Here is a 21,932-nt window from a genome sequence, read left to right as displayed (position 1 = left end):
CATTGTACTTCCTGTACTCTGGGAAGATGCCCCACCTCCCTGTTTTGTTCTCTTTAGAATTCCTTGTGGATCCCAAGTGAAGTCATTGCTGCCAATAGGTGTGTTCTCTGTAGGAAAGAGATACAAAGGCAAAACCAGAGTGCGCATCTCATAACTCAGAACGGATATTTTCTCTTGTAAACATTGTAGGATATTCATGCAGCCTTTTCCATATTGTTCTCCATGCTTACATTATTCCACTCACTTTCAAAAGAAGAGATACAATCACGTCTTGTATTCTGTACATTTCAGAGAATGATCTACAACTCACCAAGGCAAAGTAAAATATTAGCAAATCATTAGTAGTTAGGTAACAAAACATCACATTGGACACTCAGAACAAACAACATAAGTTTACTGGCGAATCATCTTTAAGGTAGTCACTCATGCAGGTGTGGTGGCGCACACCTTTAATCCCAGCAATTGGGAGGCAGAGGCAGGAGGATCGCTGTGAGTTTGAGGCCAGCCTGGTCTACAAAGTGAGTCTAGGACAGCCAAGGCTACAGAGAGAAACCCTGTCTCCAATAACCAAAAACCAAAAAATAAAAAGAAAACGTAAAAAGGTAGTCAGCTGAAACAAACGTCTAATAACGACAACAGGACTCCCTGGCAGCACAGAGCAGGTGATCTCTTGTGTAAGCATTTCAGGTAAAATAAGAAAGAATGACTTGAAGAACTTGGAAGAAGTCAGAAAAAGAATGCCTGAAATGTAACTGTGGTAAGGATCTCTGAATACATATTTATATATTTCTGCACTGGAAATTGGTAAAAATAAGTTAGCGAATCACATGCAGATTGTGATAGGCCATTTTCTGTGTTTTGTTTTGAGATAGCATTGCTGTTGAATGCAGGCCATTTTAACATTCACAGTTCTCCTGTATCAGCACCCTGAGTAGTGAAGTTACACGTGTGTGCCAGTGTGTCAGGTCTGATGATTTGCTTTTTAGTCTTTTTGTACCACTTACTTCTATGTGTGGGAAGCCATTCTCAAAGTTGGTTTCTAAGTGGTAACAATGCTGAGTCAGTAAACAAAAGTTAATAGGTTCTCCATATAGGCTTATGATATATTATATTTTCTATATTATATTTACAAATATTTTATACTTCATGAAACTGAAAGTTCAGATATTGTTACTGGCAATACTTAGGAGGCAAATATACATGTCATTCAAGTAACATATCATTTAAATTACCCGCATATATTTGGAAAGACAGATAAATTCTTTCATTCATTTATAATTCTCTGAGGCCTGTACTTCAGCATACAGAAGCACGAACATAAAAGCCTTTAATAACCACTGAATAAACTCTTCAATCAATGCCTTGACTTTCAATTAATTCAGCTTAAAAGGAATAGCTGTTTTCCTGTCTGAACATTAATTCTTTCAAGGAATGCTGAATAAAACTACATACAAGATAGCTCTTTTTTGTGTATTATAATTACATTTCCTCACACAGACAACCAAATGTTTACAGAAATTTCCCTCTAAGGAATGACAGGACACATTGGCAGGTACAGGCAGATGTATTTTATTTTATTTTTTATTTTTTAATATATTTTATTAATTTACTCATACTACATCTCAATTGTTATCCCATCCCTTGTATCCTCCCATTCCTCCCTCCCTCCCTCCTATTTTCCCTTTACTCTCCTCCCCTATGACTGTGACTAGCCCAAGGGGTATGTGCCAGGAAAGTGGGTCAAAGGGGAGGATATCCTGTTGGCACTCTAGATGAGAGAAGCATGGGAGAATGGGGAAATAGAAGAATCCAGAGGGTCCTAGAAACCTACAAGAAGAACATTATGATGGGCAGATCTGGGTCCAAGGGTCCTGTTCAAACTAAGGCAGATGTATTTTAGAGTGAGCCACACTATGGAGGTTCTAATTTTTTCTGATTCCAATGTTTTATGAAACTATATTCATAAGCTAATTATTTCACATAATGATAATATGTTGCATATTTTAAACTTACTGTGATCATATTGTGAGGAAATGGGGGTTGTAGATGGGAAAGATTGGAGGGAGATAAAGGAAAAGAGGCTAGTATTATTATATTGTGTTACAGTTCAAAATTAAAAAGTACTACAGTTATAATATTTTTATGAAGACAGCTTCTCATCATCATAATTCCCTTATGTTCTATAATTATTACATAGGTACAATTTTTTGGTATAGAGAAATAAAGGGAAATAGTACATGCTCATGTTATTTCTATTATAAATATATTATTGAATTATTTTATTTGATTGTTTATTTTTCATTTGTTTTCATATATTCTTCTAGGTTTTGATATACAGTAAAAATTTATTTCTTGAACTCCATTCTGTGGCACTGCTTTGCCTGTATTATTACCTAGGCATGTTAGAATTTTTTTTATCATCAAACTGAGTGGACTACTCTTATAAAGTGGGCCTAAAATCTTTGGAAATAGAACGATGAGGGATAAGGTTAGTTTCCTCAGTGTAAGTCTAACATAACTGATTAACAATGACATAAAAAGCAGACTATTCACTGGAAATCAGAGACCTCTCCCCAGTCAGTGTATTTAAATTCCTCTTTTGCATACATGCTTAAGAGCAGTACAGCTAGGTCTTTTAAAAATTTATTTTATTAATTTATTCATATTACATCTCAATGGTTATCCCCTCCCTTGTATCCTCCCATTCCTCCCTTCCATTTTCCCCTTACTCCCCTCCCCTATGACTGTGACTGTATATGCTCATAGGGTATCAAGTCTCTTCTTGGTAGCCTGCTGTCCTTCCTCTGAGTGCCACCAGGTCTCCCCCTCCAGGGGACATGGTCAAAGGTGAGGCACCAACGTATGTGAGAAAGTAATATCCCACTCTCCACTCTACTGTGGAGAGTGTTCTCTCCATTGTCTAGATCTGGGTAGGGGTTTAAGGTTTACCGCCTGTATTGTCCTTGGCTGGTGCCTTAGTTTGAATGGGACCTCTGGGCCCAAATCTGCCTATCATAATGTTCTTCTTGTAGATTTCTAGGACCCTCTGGATCCTTCTACTTTGCTATTCTCCCATGCTTCTCTCACCTAGAGTCCCAACAGGATGTCCTCCCCTGTGTCTCAGTTTCCTGGTTAGTGAAGGCTTTCGTGGGACATGCCCCTTGGGCTAGTATGCAGATATAAGTGAGTATATACCATTTGACTCTTTCTGCTTCTGGGTTAGCTCACTCATTATGATCATTTCTAGTTCAATCCATTTGTCCACAAATTTTGGGAATTCCTTGTTTTTAATAGCTGAGTAGTATTCCATAGTGTATATGTACCACAGTTTCTTTATCCATTCTTCTACTGATGGACACTTAGGCTGTTTCCATGATCTGGCTATTATGAAAAAGGCTGCTATGAACATGGTTGAGCAAATTTTCTTGTGTGCTGGAGCATCTTCTGGATATATTCCAAGGAGTGGAATAGCTGGGTCTTGAGGAAGCCCTATTCCCAGTGTTCTGAGATAGTGCCAGATAGATTTCCAAAGTTGCTGTACTAGTTTGCATTTCCACCAGCAATGAAGGAGTGTTCATCTCTCCCCACATCCTCGCCAGCATGTGGTGTCGCTTGAATTTTTTATCTTAGCCATTCTGATGGGTGTAAGATGGAATCTCAGAGTTGTTTTGATTTGCATTTCCCTGATGACTAAGGAGATTGAGCATTTCTTTAAGTGTTTCTCAGCTATTCAATATTCCCCTCTTGAGAATTCTCTGTTTAGTTCTGAGCCCCATTTCTCAATTGGGTTATTTGGTTTGGTGTATTTAATTTTTTGAGTTCTTTATATATTTTGGATATTAGACCTTTGTCAGATGTACAGCTGATGAAGATCTTTTCCCAGTCTGTAGGCTGTTGCTTTGTTCTGTTGACAGTGTCTCTCGCCTTACAGAAGCTTCTCAGCCTCATGAGGTCCCATTTATTAATTGTTGACCTTAGAGCCTGGGCCTTGCTGTCAGTTTATGAAAAGGACTTATTGTCTTCTCAACAGCTTGGTTTGGGAATGGGATTTTCATGAGACCCCTTTAAGAGACAAACATCCCAGTGACATCCAATTGAGTTCTGGCACTAAAAGTTTTGTTAGGTAACAAGAGATGGCCAATTGGGAGCCAATTTCCATATTATTTGGAGACTTCATTATAATTGCCGTAATATATTTTAGGATATTTTCATTGCAGTTAAGTAATAAACTAAAAATATATAAAAATTACTTTAGAAAATATAATGGTTGTTACTGTTTAGCAGTCAAGCCTAAGACTATCATTAAGTGAACAAACCAATGGCAGAACATCATCAAAAGTAGTTGTTTTCAAAGCACATTCAACATAAAATGTTAGATCAAAGACAGTCACAGTATTTTTGCTACATTCCTGAATAATCTAAGGCAAGGCTATTCAAATACAGTATTTTCTAGAACAATAAAGAATTCATAGTTTAAGAAAAATAGACTACAATGGTCTGCTCAAGAGTGGAAATACTGATTTAAAAGTGAATGCATAGGAATACACTGAAATTATAACTGTAGAATGGAGTGAATAAGATCTATTAATAAATGAAATATCCCATAAGATCCTTGGACTTTACCAAACATTTTATAAAACATGGCACAAATATATTGTCTCATATTTAATACACCTTCAATGTGTAATTTAAAAAATTAATAACCGAATAAAAATAAAGCAATAATTTAAAAATAAAGTGAATAACTGGATGAGGAAAGCAAAACTTTTATTAAAGAGACTCAGGGAGAGAGAGAGAGAGAGAGAGAGAGAGAGAGAGAGAGAGAGAGAGAGAGAGAGAGAGAGAGAGAGAGATATGACTAGAAACGTGTCCAAATTGAAGCTTCTCAAGCACACGAATTCACTATTATAGACTAAAGAAACACAATGTATGTGCTGTTTGCCAATCTTTTTCTTACTGATAAGGATCAATGCCTATTTTCGTTCCTTGCTTATTCCTGAGCCTCATCAGAATGAAAGCACTTTTCTGTATTCATGATCACTGTTGCTCACCCTTAATCTTAAATTGTTTTTAGGAAGCCTAGTTGAATTTTCATAATGGCTTACACCAGAAAATTAAAGATGAGGATGAGGGAAAGTGAGAATAGGAGTGTTATGTTTCGTTTCTCTTATCTAGAGACTTAATTTCTCAGATGTCCTCATTAAATAAATTGCTGTATTTAATCTCATACTCCACACAATTCATCTCCCTTGAGAAATGAAAAACACAAAAGAGTGGGAATATTTCTGTTATTTTGTGATATGTACACAGTATATAGAATAAATGGAAATACTTTTCCATGCATATGCTCTATTTTCTTTCCAAGTGTTAATATGTACCCTAAAGAAGGGTTAGTTTCTATAGGCAAAAAATATTAGAAATCATCATATTAGAATGACTCCGATGAGTAATCTTTGAAGATATTAAAATTCATTACAAAATTAAATGTCACAGAGAGAAATGAATTCTACTTTTATATTACCTGAGACATATTAAGGAAGAAAAAGGAATGGAAGGACATTTTGACGGTTATATAATAAAAATAAATATATAAATATAGGTTAAATATATCAATAGAACCTTCTCATTCCATATAATATTACTTGTATATGTATGATTTGAAGACTGACCACTTGGCATTAGACAACCAATTTGGGTGCACTTTCTTAGAGAAGATGATTTCTCCCTGTTTTTAAGTGTCTTTTTTTTTGTGACTATAGTTCCTTGTCTAGGGTTGAGGATCCATGAGATTTCTCCCTTTCCTGATTCTATATGTATTGGTGTAATCTTTGTTCATGTCTTGCTTAGGCAGCCGTATTGATGAGACTTTGTAGGTGCTTCTTCTCTGACATTTCTAGGAGGTGAACTCTTGCTCCACACTTCGTGGCCCTCTGGCTCTTACAGTCTTCTCTCTTCCACGGTGTTCCCTGAGCCTTAGGTGCCATAGTTACACTGTAAACGTATCAGTTGAAACTGGACATGAAAAAGTCATTTGTAATTTTTAAAAATTATATCTATCTATTGCAAGTAGGCATGTTTTTGATGAGACTTATGTGTGGGTAAATATTTAGAATACAATTAGAGATGGTGTTGGCTTTTCTTCAAGATCCATAACTTCACTAGCTCTGGGTACTTGGCTGGGTTTCTAGTACCAGGCACATTTTCATTCTTGAAAAGAATGCCTTAAATACAATAATTGGGCTTCTATGTAGAAGGAAAAGGACGATGAACAGAAATGTTATATTAGAAACCTTGCAAGACTGGTGGAAAATATATTTGAGAAACAGATAGACACCTGTGAATTCAAGCTTAGCCTCGTCTACATAGTTAGACCTTGTGTCCAAAACAATCAAATAAACAAATAAACCTCCAATAAAGTGTGGCCTCAAATGGAAGAACAGATTTCCATTTAAAACCTGCAGTTTTATTAAATTTGTAGTATTGTAATGAAGTGTCTAGCATATGCTTTGTTCAAAAAATTTTATGTGACAAAATGAATGGAATAATTAAGGAATAGTTAATACCATGTACCAGGAGCTATTTTAGGCCATAGCAGGGACAGTTTTAAATAATATTTATTTATTTGTTTATTTTCATACAATACATTTGAGCATATTCTTTTCTTTCCCTCATTACTCCAGATCTGCCACCAACTTTCTTTTCTTCTTCTACAGTTTCTTTCTTTTCTTTGTTTGTTTGGAGGGGGGGTGGGAGTCATAAGATCAGAGTTTCTTTGTGTAGCCCTGGCCCTCTTGGAACTAGCTCTGTAGACCAGGCTTGCCTCAAACTAATAGAAACCCACTTTGCTCTGTCGCCAGAGTGCTGGGGATTTAAGGCATAGACCACCGTACCTGGGCTTTCCCACAGTTTCTTAACTCTCTGTTTCAGAAATCTGTGGCATGATTTCATCAAGCTGTAGAATCTGGCATTTTTAGGAGCAATCACTGCCTTAAAGGGTAGCTTCAAATTCAAAAGAATATGTGTTTCTTTTCCTTTCATTCCATGGTCTATTGCAGTGGCAGAAATGAAAATAATCTCTGGTGCCTCCTAAATGTTTCCTTCAACCATCTCACTGAAAAGTGGAATGGATGGGGCATGGATCTCATGCCTATAAATCCTCCCACTATTCTCACTTTCTGACACTTAACTGCCACATATAATTGCATACAGCCATTCACTTGGTGTCTTCCTCATAAAGCTCTCATAGATAATTTCTAGATACAATGGTTCTCAGAGACAAGTGATTTTGGTCACTTTTTGTGTTTTATATTCTCATCTCACTGAAAGGAGTGATCCATAATTTTGATTTAAAGCACTCAAACTCAATTTTATCCTTATATAAATGATACTCTGAGTTAACAGAAACAAGCAATGTAAATGTAGTTGTTTCCCAAAACTACAGTCTCAGACTGGACTTTCTTAAAGTGCCTTACCATCCCTACACTATGATAATATGCTGTGGAGTGGAGACGATTTCTTCAGTGCAGGAATAATATTCAGATTCCAGGTCATCTCTATAAGCTGTATTTCTTAGTTGGATCAAACTTAGACCTTTTCTTTCTTTCTCCTATAATTTTACTTCCTCCTATACTTCTACAACATAATGAGTTCACCAGAGAGTTAGTTATCTTTTCTTGTGAAAGTAAGACCACAAATAAGGGACCAGAAAATGGAGCAGGTTTCCATTAGTACATTTTCAGTGTATTTTAGGAATCCATACCTCTCAGCATCAGACTCTTGATACCAGATACCACAGATATGCAAGCCACCCTCCAACGACAAAAATCATTGCCACTTTCTGAACTGTGGTCAACCAGGAATATATTTATTTGAATCACTCTGGCTTAAGTGACTAATACTTAATGTGGTAGAAATTGGATACCTGGAAATTGCTTTCATAACAGGTCTAAGCTACCTTTCAGAATTGTAAACTTGCCAATCTTGACTGCTCTTCTCCACATTGTATAGATATGGGCCCGGACACTGTATAAGAAAAAAACTTAACATATTCGTAAAAATAGAGTACCACAGAGCCCATTGCCATGTGCTGAATGGTTTCTCAAACAAAGGTATGCCATGTATTTCTGAAACACTTGAATTATTGCTTAGCCCCTACACCTCTCTTGCAGTGTAATCATTAATCTACTTCTCCTGTAATAGTTTACAGTGTGAATTCTATCAAATACCTTCCCCAGTACAGTAGTAACTGGTCTCCAACTACCACTTTTCTCATTTTCATTTCTGTTTCAAAGTCTCTGAGGCTTTTCTTTTATCAATATCTTTTTTGATATTAAAAGAGGGGGCCTCCTTTGAGATCATAATGGACCTTAAAGTAGAAGAGAAGGAGTGAGAGCTTCAGTGTCCTTTCAACATCACTTACCTCAAATGATAGCTTCTTCCTAATTGTTTTTATTCTAATTCCAGAAAACTTAGACATTGCTGAGTGAGTCTAAGAGCTACAAACCTAGAGTCTGTCATACTATTATACTTTTAGTAATTCTCAAAATAACAGGTCTGGCAAGAAATTGAAGAGAGCTGAACCATTACATGTTAGAAAGTAAAAAGTGAAATATAATACAAATAAAAGTAATTACTTAAATGGTTATATACATCATTAATTGCTGCACGAGCCATCTCTCTTATTCTTATACATTTTTCCAAATAATTGATCACACTCAAGATATGATAAGAACATATTTTTGTCAAGTGCAGCATTAGGTAATTTTTATCATTGTATAAACAAGCAAAGGAGAATATGCTGCCTATGTAAGAATGGATATCACTTTTGGTAGCCATTCTATGCTCTGATTCAACCTTCATGAATTTACTCTGTTCGTAGTTAATACAGTTAATGCTGAAACAAATGTATTTACACTTTACAATTAATAAATGATAGAAATTAGTGAAATGCTCATTAGTATATGACTGGGCAATATTGATGTATAAAGTAAAATATTCATTCACAGACATAAGCAATTAATTAACAACAACCAACAAAACAGGAAAAAGGAAAGAGGATAAGAAGGGAAGAAGAAAGGAGGGCAGAAACATAGAAAATAAGTGAAGAAAAAAAGAAAAATCAATGTTTTAAAAGAATGAAGCAACTTCTAAGATCATCTATTATATATGTATTATATAACATATGATATATGAACATGTAATGAGTGTCAAATTTCAGCTGTTTATTGTAATTTAGTACTTTCCTTTTAGAAATTACAGTAAAGAGAAAAAAAATTCAAGGACATGTTGCCAGATGAGTAGATTCAAAGGTGTAAAGCAGAAAACACATTCCTGACAAAGCGGTGGCAATATGGTTGCAGTGACTTTCCTCTTCTTTGTTTCATAAGAAGATGCAAATATAATAAAACTATTATGAAGAATATTAATGTTCAAGCAATTCATTTTAAATTTTAGAATAAATTTTATTTATGTGTACATATGCATGCCATAGCATATATGAGGGTGTCAGAGGACAATTTTGTGAAATTGGTTTCCTAACTCCACCTTTACATAAATACCAGTTTTGAGCTTATATTGGCAGGGTTGAGCTGCAAGTTTTTTACCTACTGAACTATCTTACCTTCTCTCAAGCAGTACACTTGAGAAAACCAGATTTGCTCCGCGTACAAGTTCTATAGAACAACTTGAAAACATCAGAAGAGTATATAAAATTTTTGTCACTTTTACATTTCTACATAAACAATAGGGATAAAAATGAAAAGATAATTGATTGGCTTTTAGCAAGAAACCAATAAAAATGTATACAAAATCAAAACAATGAGAATAGAAAAAAAAATAAAAGATCCAGGAAAGAAAAGTTTCTGAATATTGATGTTCCCAGTAATTACCTTTGCTTTCATATCAGTGATGCATCAAGGACAAAAAATTGGCTCTTTTTAGGAGTCTTTCCAAGGCCCCCTTTACATCCTTATTTCTCAAGCTGTAGATGAAGGGGTTCAGCATAGGGGTGACAACAGTGTACATTATTGAGGTGATTGTGTTTCTCTGGGATGAATGGGCTACAGCAGAACTGAGGTGAACCACAAATCCCGTCCCATAGAACAAGGAGACCACACAGAGGTGAGACCCACAGGTGGAAAAGGCTTTATACTTGTTCCCAATGGAAGACATTTTCAATAAGGCAGAGACAATATGAAAATAAGAGAAAGCTATCCCAATGACAGGAAAAACACCTAGTATGGCAGTAACCAAATACAGAAAAATGTTATTTATGTGGGTATCAGAGTGGGCCACCCTGAGAAGCTCCGTGAGTTCACAAAAGAAATGTGGGATTTCAGTGCCGACAGAGAATTTCAGTTGTTTCATCAATAGCATATGGATCAGGGAGACCCAGAACATAATGATCCAAGACAAAAGAACGAGAAGACCACAGATTCGGGGGTTCATGATTACTGTGTAGTTAAGTGGGTGGCAAATGGCCACAAAGCGATCATAGGCCATAATGGTCAGAAGGAAATTATCCATCCCAAGAAAATTATTAAAAAAATATACTTGAGTAAGGCACTCTGGGTAGGAGATTTCCATGGTGTGCATGTAAATGTTCACCAGCATCTTGGGGATGGTAGTGGAGGTTAAACAAATGTCGACAAACGACAGGTTACAGAGGAAAAAGTACATAGGAGTGTGAAGGTGGGAGTCACAGCTGGTGACTAAGATAAGGAGAAGGTTTCCTAGCATGGTTATCAGGAACATGGACATGAATAGTCCAAAGAGAACAGATTGCATTTCAGGGTCTTCTGAAAGGCCAATAAGGAGGAATTGTTCGATGGCTGTATGGTTCTCCTCTTCCATGTAGCTTGTTTATTTTCTGGGGACAAAAAAAAAAAAAAAAAAAAAGGAAGAAAGACTAGCATGCTCATTAAGTGTTCAGGTGTAAATTCTACTAGCCTTGTCTCTAGGATGGATTCATTATATACTGTGTAAATTTATGCAAAGTAATATGACTTTTATAGTCAAGGGTCAATCAGTTCTCTTAAAATGTTTAATTATTCATTCATTTGTTAAATTAACAGAAATCTCTGTTTTATCAACACAACAATGTTATTTCTTTATACATCTAAAACCAAGATGATTTGTTTGTTTTTACATGGCTCATCCAAAGTAATGGAGGTTGTTTATATACTTTCTTTCATGTTTTCTACACATCTTTATTTTGTATTGATATCATAGGAACTATATACTTTTTAAGTTGAGTTATGTGTTGTGTTATTTAACACATCGTAATTAAATAGAAGTTTGTTCTTTGAGCATTTGAGGTTTTTTTCCTTTTACACAGGCAGTAAATTTCTCTTCTGTATATAGAATCAATAGTTTTGGGAGTTATGACATGAAAGTAAAATGGTGAAGTATGAAAGAATGAGAGAAAAACAAAAGAGGCAAAATTGGATGAAAGTACATGATACACACACAAATGTCTCAGTTGAAATATCATCTTTAAGCTATTATATATTGACTAATATAAATTAACAAGCAGTTACTACTAACATTTTTAGCAATATCTAAAATGACTTGGCAAAAGAAGATTCTCAGTAAAGAATATTTTCATAATTTTTTGTGAATGTTGATCAGAAATTCATCCTTTGTAAAGAATATTTTCCTGTGTAGAATGTAGAATTTGGTACTGGGAATCTTGACTATCATTTTCCTTTTTTTTAAAGTTCTTTTTTTATTAATTTATTCTTGTTACATCTCAATGGTTATCCCATCCCTTGTTTCCTCCCATTCTTCCCTCCCTCCCATTTTCCCCTTACTCCTCTCCCCTATGACTGTTCCTGAGGGGGATTTCCTCCCCCTGTATATGCTCATAGGGTATCAAGTCTCTTCTTGGTAGCCTGCTATCCTTCCTCTGAGTGCCACCAGGTCTCCCCTTCCAGGGGATATGGTCAAATATGAGGCACCAGAGTTCGTGTGAATTGACTATTATTTTCTGTGACTTGATACATGGAAACACAAGCAAAACAAAATTTTGACTTTGATAAAATTATATATTCGGTACTATAATTATCTTTATTGTAAAATAGGAACATAAGTATGGGTGCACAGTAGCATTGAAAAGCAAAATAAAAGCATATGAAAACAGTGAATGATATATATGTTAAACATATAACATATATTGGAAATATAATGAATGTCAGTCTCAAGTTATCCACATAAAGACTGTATTCCTCATTACCATCCTGAGTACACACAGAAAAAAAATAGTCATCTAGTTAAATATGTGATACCTAGTTATAAAGAACAGCATGTAATGAGCAACTCTGGAAATATAGTATGATGCAAGATAAATATTTTAGCTGTTGTAGGTCCTCAGAAAGCTATGTCAGTGGTGTGGAATCATAATTTAAATAATAGTATGTAAAGTTAATTGGATTGAAGGACTGCTTTTCATCCTAGTAGATGATGACTACTTTCTAATCATGTGCAGTAGGGAGTGCTATGTGAAATCTCCAAAGCATATGGGTTAAATATCTAAACGAGCCAATGCAGCTTTCTCCAACTTTACTTGCTCTCTCCCTGGACCTTTAAAGGAGATCGTAACATGAAAAAAGAAAATTGAGCTATTTAACACTATTCAGAGTTATGCCAGTGTAGATATGTTGTAGATATTAAAGTGATCTCACCATTACAACATTAATTACAAATTATTAGTCAGTAAGTATGAAATAATAGCCCAAAAGTATCTGAAAATATACACTCTATATTATTCATAAGAGACACTTATTGAGTAGAAAACAAATACATAAATTTATAGCACAATTCTAAAGAGCTTACCTTTTATTGAAGGATGGTTGAGGAGAGGTGAAGATTTTTCAGAAAATACATTTTATTGGAGAAGTGCTTTAGTTTTTTTTAAATGACAGAAAGAAATAGTGAGAGTGCACAGACTGTGTTTATGAAAACTATAGTTCTTGTGACATACAAAATCTGCACCTTCGTAGTGTTAAGCTATGCAAGTTCCTGCTATTCACACTGTTACAAAATTGTAGCTAAGAACCTATATTATCCTCTCTACTTTCTCTGCATTCACTGAGCAGCATCACTTTTTGTACTGTTGTCACAATACATCCTTTTCTTTATGATCTATACCTAGGAAATTTAACTCATATGGTCTTCAAAGGTTAAGATCAGAAAATTACAAGTAAAGCGCATTATAATCGTCTAAGTTTGAATTGTCAAAGCTCCTAATTAAAATAAATGTTCTATGTTATAAAATTCTCTAAATAGCCTCATTACCTTAGGGTATAAAGAACACAACAGAGTAGAAACCTTCAGTCAAGTGCATGTATAACTAAAGGAGGCAAAGATAGATTTTTTAATTTCCTCTGAGGCCAGACTCAATAATTGCTTCTAATGTCAGAAGTTATTCTCTAGAGTATGTGTTCTGAGCTCTAAATCTAACAAGCACCTCGTTTGATAAATCTCTTAACACACTTTGGGGATCATGATCATTTATTTGGATCCAAATTTTATGGATAAATGAGATAGTTTTAATAATATCTGGCTTTAATTTTAATTTTTACTTGAGTGTTTATTGAAATGAAAATGTAAAATTATACATATGCAATATCTAGAAATACACTCTACAACTTTTAAACAAAAATACCACACTTGTCTTCTTGAAGCATTTTGACATCCCTGATTTTTTAAAAATTCAGAATGCAGTAGCTATCACAAATTGCTATCATCATATTAAAATAATTATGATGAACATTTTACTTCAAGTTAAATAGCTCTCTGTATCATTTTACCAACATTTTTTTTACCACCCTAGTTTCTCAAATGCAGTAGTCCTTGACAAACTCTGTTATACTATTTACATAGATACCATAATAGTAATTTAATAACTTATATCTAAGTTAATGGCATCTGAATGCAAATTGGAGCTGCTGTCCATAAATCCAGTATAAAACTTTAAGACAGAAATATCATGAACAAATACAAAATATAACTAGGTATTTGCCAAGGAAACAAGTCATTAAGAATATATTATGGTTATAAATTTACACACACCAAATGCCAAATAGTCCCATGTATAATGGAAACACAACTATAGGTGAGTAAGAGACAGTCCTCCTGTAATAATAATGAAGGACTATCTGTGAACCATTCATTTATTTTCTGAATCCTCTTGGTTTCCTGTCCAGGAGACTTGAAAACATTGTGCCATATTCTACTGCCATAAAACATACTTTCACCGTTAGCTAACAAAAAGCAAGTCCAAGAACGATGAAGCCTCTGAAACTGGATGGAAAATATTAAACTACATACTCATAAGTTGTCTTTTCAAGTATTTTGTCACAACGATGGCCAGTGTGAATAACATATCAAGTGAAATATGTTCTAAATCTCATAATCCAAAGAACAAACAAGGACAGCGAGTTTTGCTAGTTTTCAGGAGGGGCTTCCTCTGGGTGTGGCCTTTCTTAATGCTTTCACTAACACCATCCAGAACCTGAGTTGTACATAGAAGAGGACGAGGATGGATGAGGATGGATGAGGGAAGGACACTTTGACTGTACCACCACATCTAGAAGACACTACAGCGGTACACAGGGGACTATATGTTTGTTTCTGGTAAAGTACTTGTTTTTATTGTGCACAAAATTTATTCCACAACACCTGAATGTTATAACTGTCCTAAGGAATATCATATGGTTAAAAGTAGAGATGGTACATATAATAGAACTGACAGAAAATATTCCTCTTGAACATAGAATTATTAAGCCACATATGGACACCTTAATTAATTCATGTTGCTAGGCTAACTGTGGAGGGGCAGATAAAGTGTCACAGTGTGAGATCTGCATCTTCCACCTACTTCATAGAAATACATATATTAGGCAGGAAAATGCCTTCTTCTTCATATTTTTAGTATATGGATCTGATGATAACCTTTGGAACGCTGTGCTTATTGTGGTCAGTTGCTTTGTATTTCCTTGTATACTGAGCATTGAGAGAATGCAGAATTTTAATTGTAAATTTGCTAGTACTTCTGTCTGGAGGCCTGCTGACATCTTTGTCTTCTATGACATTTTTATTGCCAAGGAAGACAGAATTACATTTTGCCTAAAAGACTGAGAGGGCATGGTGTATTCTTGGCTGCCAAAATGCTCATGTAGCATGGGATTCTTAAATTGGTGAATATTCACAATGTGGGGGGAAAGCACAGTATGTACTGCACAATCCCAATTACCTAAATGTGTGCCTACTGGCAGTATCTAGAAGTTCAAGTCAAGCTGAGCTGCGTGTGACTGGAAGACTTGTTCTTGATTTCTTGAGTTTTATTTTCTGTAATGCACATACTAAAAATAAAAAAAATTGATATTATCCCTCAATAAGATGTGAAGCTGGTGAAAATCTTTTCTCATTCTGCAGGTTGTGGTTTTGTCTTACTGACTGTGTTATTAGCCTTACTGATGCTTTTCAGAGTTTAATGAAGTCCCATTTGTTAATTGTAGAACTAGAGCCTGCACTATTGCTATTCTGTTTAGAAAATTGTCCTTTGTACCTATGCATTCTCTTCTATCAGACTTAGTGTGTCTTGTTGTATGTTGGAGTATTAGATCCACTTGGACTTGAATTTTGTGCAGCATGATAAATACTGATTTATTTTCATTATTTTACATGCAGACATACAGCTAGATAAGTATCATTTGTTTAATATGCTTTTTTTCATTGTGTATTTTTTGATTCCTTATCAAAATCAGCTGTCCATAGGTATATGGACATATTACTTGGTCTTTGATTAAAATATATAAATAATTCAAGAAACTAGACATCAGCAAACTACAAAATCCAATTAAAAATGGGATATAGACCTAAACAGAGAATTTTCATTAGAGGAATCTTAAATTGCCAAGAAACATTTAAGATGTTTAACATCCTTAGCCACCAGGAAAGTGCAAATAAAAACTGCTTTGAGATTCCATCTTATTCCTCTTGGAATGGCAGATCAGTAGCTTATGTTAGTGAGGATTTGGAGAAAGGGGAATACTAAATTGCTAGTGGGAGTGCAAACTTGTATAGCCACTATGAAAATCAATATGTCAGTTACTCAGAAAATTAGGAATTGATCTACCTCAAAATACAGCCTCGCCACTCTTAGGCATGTATCCAGAAGATGCCCCATCTTACCACTAGGGCAATTTCTCAACTATGTCAATAGTGGCTTTATTCATCACAGCCAGTAACTAGAAACAACTTCCATGTCCTTCTACCAAAGAATATATAAAAATGTGGAATATTTACACAATATTACCCAGCTGTTAGAAAAAATGACATCATGAAATTTGTAGGCAAATGAATGGAACTAGAAAAAAAATCATCCTGAATGAAAGAACCCAGATCCATAAGGGCAAAAACGATCTGTACTCACCTTTAAGTGGATATTAGATGTTAAGTAAAGGAAACTCACTACAATCCACACAGTCAGAGAAATCAGATAAAGGGAAAAGATCTAGGGAGACACGTTAGTCTCCCTGGGAAAAGAAAATACATTTTGTGGGTGTAGAGGAGGTGGTTAGGGATAAAATCAGGAGAGATGATATGAAAGAAGAAAGTATAGAGGGAGAGAGTCCATGGAAAGGAAACCAAAATAAGTCGGTATTTATTTAGTAGACAATGTGGAACCTAGTGGAGTGGAAACGTCCTAGAACCTATGCAAGCTGGTTACTCTACAGAGGAATCCTATAAAAGGAAAATATAAACCCTGAACTGAACGTTATGTAACAGGCTAGGCTCACCTTCATGGGGCTGGGACACCAACTCTTCCCCCAAACCTCTGACTCACAACCCCTTCTACATAAGATGTGCTGAGGCAGTGGTGGCTCAGAGCTTGTAGGAGCAGCTAACCAATGACTGGTGTAATTTGAGGCCTATGACACAAGAGGGAGCTCATGCTCAACACTGCCTTCATAGTCAGGGTCTGGAAGCTGAATGGCTCATAGACCAAAGATAGAACAAATATGACTGACAATAAAAAAAAAAAAAAAAAAAAAAGGAAAAAGTCAATGAGATGATTCCTAATTCCTAGTGATGTTCTGCCATAATCGTAGGTCAGTGCCTAACCCAATAGTCATCAGAGAGGCTTCCTACAGCAGCTTATCGGAGCAGATAGAGAGACCCACAACGGAACATTAGGGGGACCACAGGGAACCCTGCAGAAGAGGAGCAGGAAGGATTGTAGGAGCCACGGGAGTTGTGGACACAGCTCACAGAGCCAACTCAGCACACTCATAGGCACTCCCTGAGAGTGAAGCAGCAACTGCACAGCTGGATGGACCTGTGCTTGGCCCCGTGCATACATGCTGTGGTTAGAATGGAGTTTTTGGTAGACATCTAACAGCGGGACTGGGGTGTCTCTGACGCCTTGGCCTGCTCATGGGGCCCTTCTTCTCCTGAGTTGCCTCATCCAGCCTTGATATGTGGTTTTATGACTAGTCATTGCAGCTCTTTATGCTGTTTTTGGTTGATATCACTGGGAGGCCAGCTCATTTCTGAAGGAAAACAAAGTAGCAATGATACTAGGGGAAAGAGGAACTGAGGAACCTTGGAGGAGGGGAGCCTGAAGTTTGAATGTATTATATGAGAAAAGAATAAAGAAAATAAAAATAAATAAATAATATTTCTTATCTATCTGTCTGTCTATCTATCTATCTATGTATCTAACACACACACACATGTAGACACATACACACACACACACACATGAATATACATACAAACTCAAAATAAAGCCACTGTAGGAACCACCTACAGCATTCCTGGTTATGTGTATGAAGTCAGCATACAAAGAGCTAACTGTATAACTATTTTTATGCTGAAACTCTTCAAAGTAATGAAGATCTAAAATCAATCTAAGTTCCCATTAACATGTTAGTGGAAAGAGAAATTATGGCACATATTTTTATAATAGCGTCCTATCAGACATAAAAAGGAATGAAATGCTAGAAAGTAAATATAAGTGAATATCATAGTTTTAAGCAAAAAATTGCAGACACCAGACAGGCATAACATCGGTTCCCTAAACAAAAAAAATTATAAAAGAAGATAATTTCAAAGCAATGGGATGGCTGTCCAGTGAAAAATTAAAGGACAAACAAGAAAAGGTAGAAAGAGGGGCTGGAAAGTTGTCTTAGTGGTTAAGAGCACTCATTGGCTGCTCTTCCAGAGGCCCTGGGTTCAATTCCCAGCGCTCACATGGCAGCTCTCAACTGTCTGTAACTCCAGTTCCAGAGGATCTGAAACCCTTACACCAATGCACATAAAATAAAAACAAAAAAGAAAAGGTAGAGAGGAAAATGGCACAACAAGTTGATTATATATGTAATTATAAATTATTAAAATGTACAGTATATAGATAAGCATCAAACGTCACAGTTAATTTATATAATTTTTGTGTATAATTATTACAGCAATTATTTTAAAATGAAAAGTTGTCACTTGTTACACATACAGAAATACATTCCATAAGTTAGTTTGACCATTTGATAGCTTTTGAGAATATCAGAGACATGTTGGGTAAAAAGGGCAGTCTAATTGGTAAAGCTGATAGGAAACTAGGAAGCCCACATGCAGAAGAATCAGATGAGGTTTCCCTATTCCAAGAAGAAAAAAAAAATGAAGATGATAAAGACTTAAGTGTAAGACTAAATGAAAGACTAATGAAAATGTGAGAATAGTCTAGGATGTCGCTTCACACAACCAGTGAATAGGTGTGTTGTTGGGTAGGACACTGAGTGGGAGGGTACACAACGGAAGTGTGCAATCCATGTTTGCCTATGAGTGTGTACCAAAAGTGCAGGCAGTAAAAGTACTCACAAACCGACATTGGATAATACCACCTCTTTCACTCACAGGTGAACAATTTCCAGAAGGAGAAAGACAGCCTATACAATGCTTCGTAAAACTATGCCTCTCTGCAGACACATCTGACCACTTAAAAAAGAAGCTCCTCCCACCAAAATTGCCAGCTGCATTATTCTATGGGTACTGACTGAATCAGCCAGTTAGAAGGTAGTTTGTCAGGCACAGAATGTTTATTTGGAGAAAAAACTGACAGCCGTATCTTGTATCTTCCCCATTAGGTACTATGACTTCTCCAGCCATGGGGCCCTCCCTCCCTCCCTCTTTCACTCCCTCCCTCCCTCTCTCCCTCCCTCCCTCTCTCTCTCTCTCTCTTTCTCTGTCTTTATGTCTCTGTCTCTGTCTCTCTGTCTTGTCTCTGTTTCTGTGTCTGTGTATCTGTGTGTCTATGTGTCTGTGTGTCTGTCTGTCTGTCTCTCACATTTACATCATATCAAGTATGAACTTCCAATCATAAGTGCCACAATCATAGTGTCACCTCATAAATCAGAAAATATTCCAGGAGAAGGGGTAGAAAGAATTGAAAAGCCGGAGAAACCTGAGGAGGGTGGTGTGGAATGCCGACTTCCAGACACGACAGTTATTGTACTCTGGAATCGATAGAGGATGTGATTAACTGCACAAGACCTCCACAAAATTGGAACTGCCACACCTCTTCATGGAAGCAGGAGAGGCTCAAAAGGCCCTACCCATCTCTGAAGTTACTGTTGATGGGCGAGAGAAATACATTTCAGTAGGATAGCCATTTGTAAGGTCCACATGCTCCTGTAAATAATTGAATGAAACTTACCAGGTTACAGAAAATGACATGAAAGAAAGAAAAGAGTTGGGATGAGAAAAGGGACTAAAAGGAGTGGAATATAATCAAAATGCATTTTGTACATACATGAAAAGTTTATAATGAAACCCATTTTATCTATAATTATCATATTTTAATAAAATCCTTAAAATACATTTTGAAATATTACCAGTGCCTTTAGCAAAAGAAAGGAGAGAAGGCTAAATGAGAGAAGAATATATTTAGAAAACATTTATTAGTTAAGAGTTCAACATGAAATATTTAAAAATCACACAATTCAACTGTGACATAATAATAATAATTGGATTAAAAATAAATAATCTGCTTAAAATCAACAAGGGTTCTGATCAGGAAATCCTCAAAAAATATAAACAAATAAAATATATAGAACATATTATCCAACATCACTAATTCAATGATCATAAATGAATATTGTAATAGGATATTAATGTATGCCTTTAAAAAGTCATCAAAATATAATTAACAACAAATATTTATAAAATAGTAAATATTTGAATGTTATTAGCAACATAAGTTAATATAATATTTATAAAAACAACAAAAATAAGAAACATAAGATTTATTAGTTTCATTTATACATGTCTACCTAATAGATATTAAATCAATACATCAAGATTTTTGTATATTCTCATTATCTTGGCAGAATTATTTTCAGTTGTATGTAGATTTATGTAAATGTTTAAGGTGTACAGGTAAATGTGGCATATCTAATGCAAAAATATACAGGCACATGGATAAAATAACACATTTGCTACAACATTGATAAATCACTTTATCATTAGGTCACATAAAATGAGAAGCAGATAAAAAGAGAAATGTGAAATGCATTTTCTTATACTTTGATTTTAAGTAGTATACCTCATACAGAATAAACAGACCATCAGAGTGTAAGGGAAGGTTGTTAAATAGATGTGAGTTAAAAAGGTCCAGTTAGGGAAAATGGGAGGGAGGGAAGAATGGGAGGATACAAGGGATGGGATTACCATTGAGATGTAACAAGAATAAATTAATAAAAAAAATTTAAAAAAGGTCCAGTTAAACAACAATAACTTTAAGAGATCTATTCTATAGTACATGTATACTTAACAATAAACAACTCCTTTCAAAACAGAAAACTGTCAGAGTATTGAAAACACTTGCAAAAGCATATCTGACAAGCATCAAATACCAAGATTATACAGTGGATGTGGATTCATGGCACAGAAAAGTACAATTTGTGTACTTGGTAAAACTGATGGCAGAAGGTGAGCTGGGGATTGGATAATAGGTAAAGGAGTAGAGATTCTGTAGAGACACAACCTTCTGTGCTCATGGAAATTTCTAAGGAGCAGACTAATAAAGTGTACAACCAATTACAAAGAGAATCACAGGAATGAAACAACTATATAGACATTTCGTGTGCAAACTCCAATCATCATTTCATAAAGAAGGGCATTAAATATAAAACTAAGTATAAGGCTTACATAACAATCCACCTCAACCTCAGATTCCCCCCTGAGAAATCATAAAACTAAGAAACCATGACCACACTAGCAGTGTGTAGTTAGGTAGCTTTCAAGTACCAGCTATATTGTTTTCTTGATGAGCAGGTCTTAAGTCCAAAGAGTGAACTGCGGACTCTTTATACATAGAAAGGTATGTGCACCACTTTCGTTCCTTTAAGGTTATCATGCCATGCTGGTCTTCAGTGTGGTTATGACTCTCATGGGAGTCACAGCTAGACAGAGTTGTTGCTTTTCTGTCTCTGTTGGAAGCTTGAATAGTACCTTCACATGTCATGATACTGAAGGGGAATATGCAGCCATTAATTTACTAAACCGTGATAATTCCTAATAACAATTTATAAGTATGTGTCCTTATACCTACAGATAAGTGTAGTCTTCACTCTTCATCGAGGAAACTTCTCTTTGCAACTGTCAGAGACCACCACAGAAAACCGCAACCAACCAAGTATAAGTTGTCATGCCTGGTTCCAATGGATGCACTCACAAAACATCTCTAAATCCAAGATTCAGCAAACATTGTAGAGAAAATAGGAGGAAAGTTTATGAGAGTCAAAGTATCAGAGACTGTGAGATTGTGTCTTAGGTAACATCAGAAGTGACAGCCGTAAAGGCACTCCTACATGACTGCCCAAATATGAGCTGAACAAGGATGACAGAAGTCAACATGCCAAACTATACATCGT

The 21,932-nt window shown here is 35.6% G+C and overlaps 2 protein-coding genes across 2 annotated transcripts in view; both read right to left on the bottom strand.

Annotated features, from left to right (window-relative positions):
- The window catches only part of LOC311597496 (olfactory receptor 7D4-like), a gene marked incomplete at both ends in the record, with an annotated part of 336,911 nt that overhangs the window by 190,045 nt on the left and 124,934 nt on the right, over positions 1–21,932 (bottom strand). The window lies entirely within an intron of this gene.
- Positions 9,901–10,851, bottom strand: LOC311597498 (olfactory receptor 7D4-like; the record flags this gene model as incomplete). The annotated part of the gene is made up of 1 exon (XM_084781716.1): positions 9,901–10,851. The coding sequence occupies one exon, from the start codon at positions 10,849–10,851 to the stop codon at positions 9,901–9,903; it is 951 nt and encodes a 316-aa protein (XP_084637842.1).

Source organism: Acomys minous (assembly GCF_964271855.1).
Source record: "Acomys minous genome assembly, chromosome: 5".
Taxonomy (NCBI): Eukaryota; Metazoa; Chordata; class Mammalia; order Rodentia; family Muridae; genus Acomys; species Acomys minous.
This window is presented reverse-complemented; position numbering and strand designations above follow the sequence as displayed.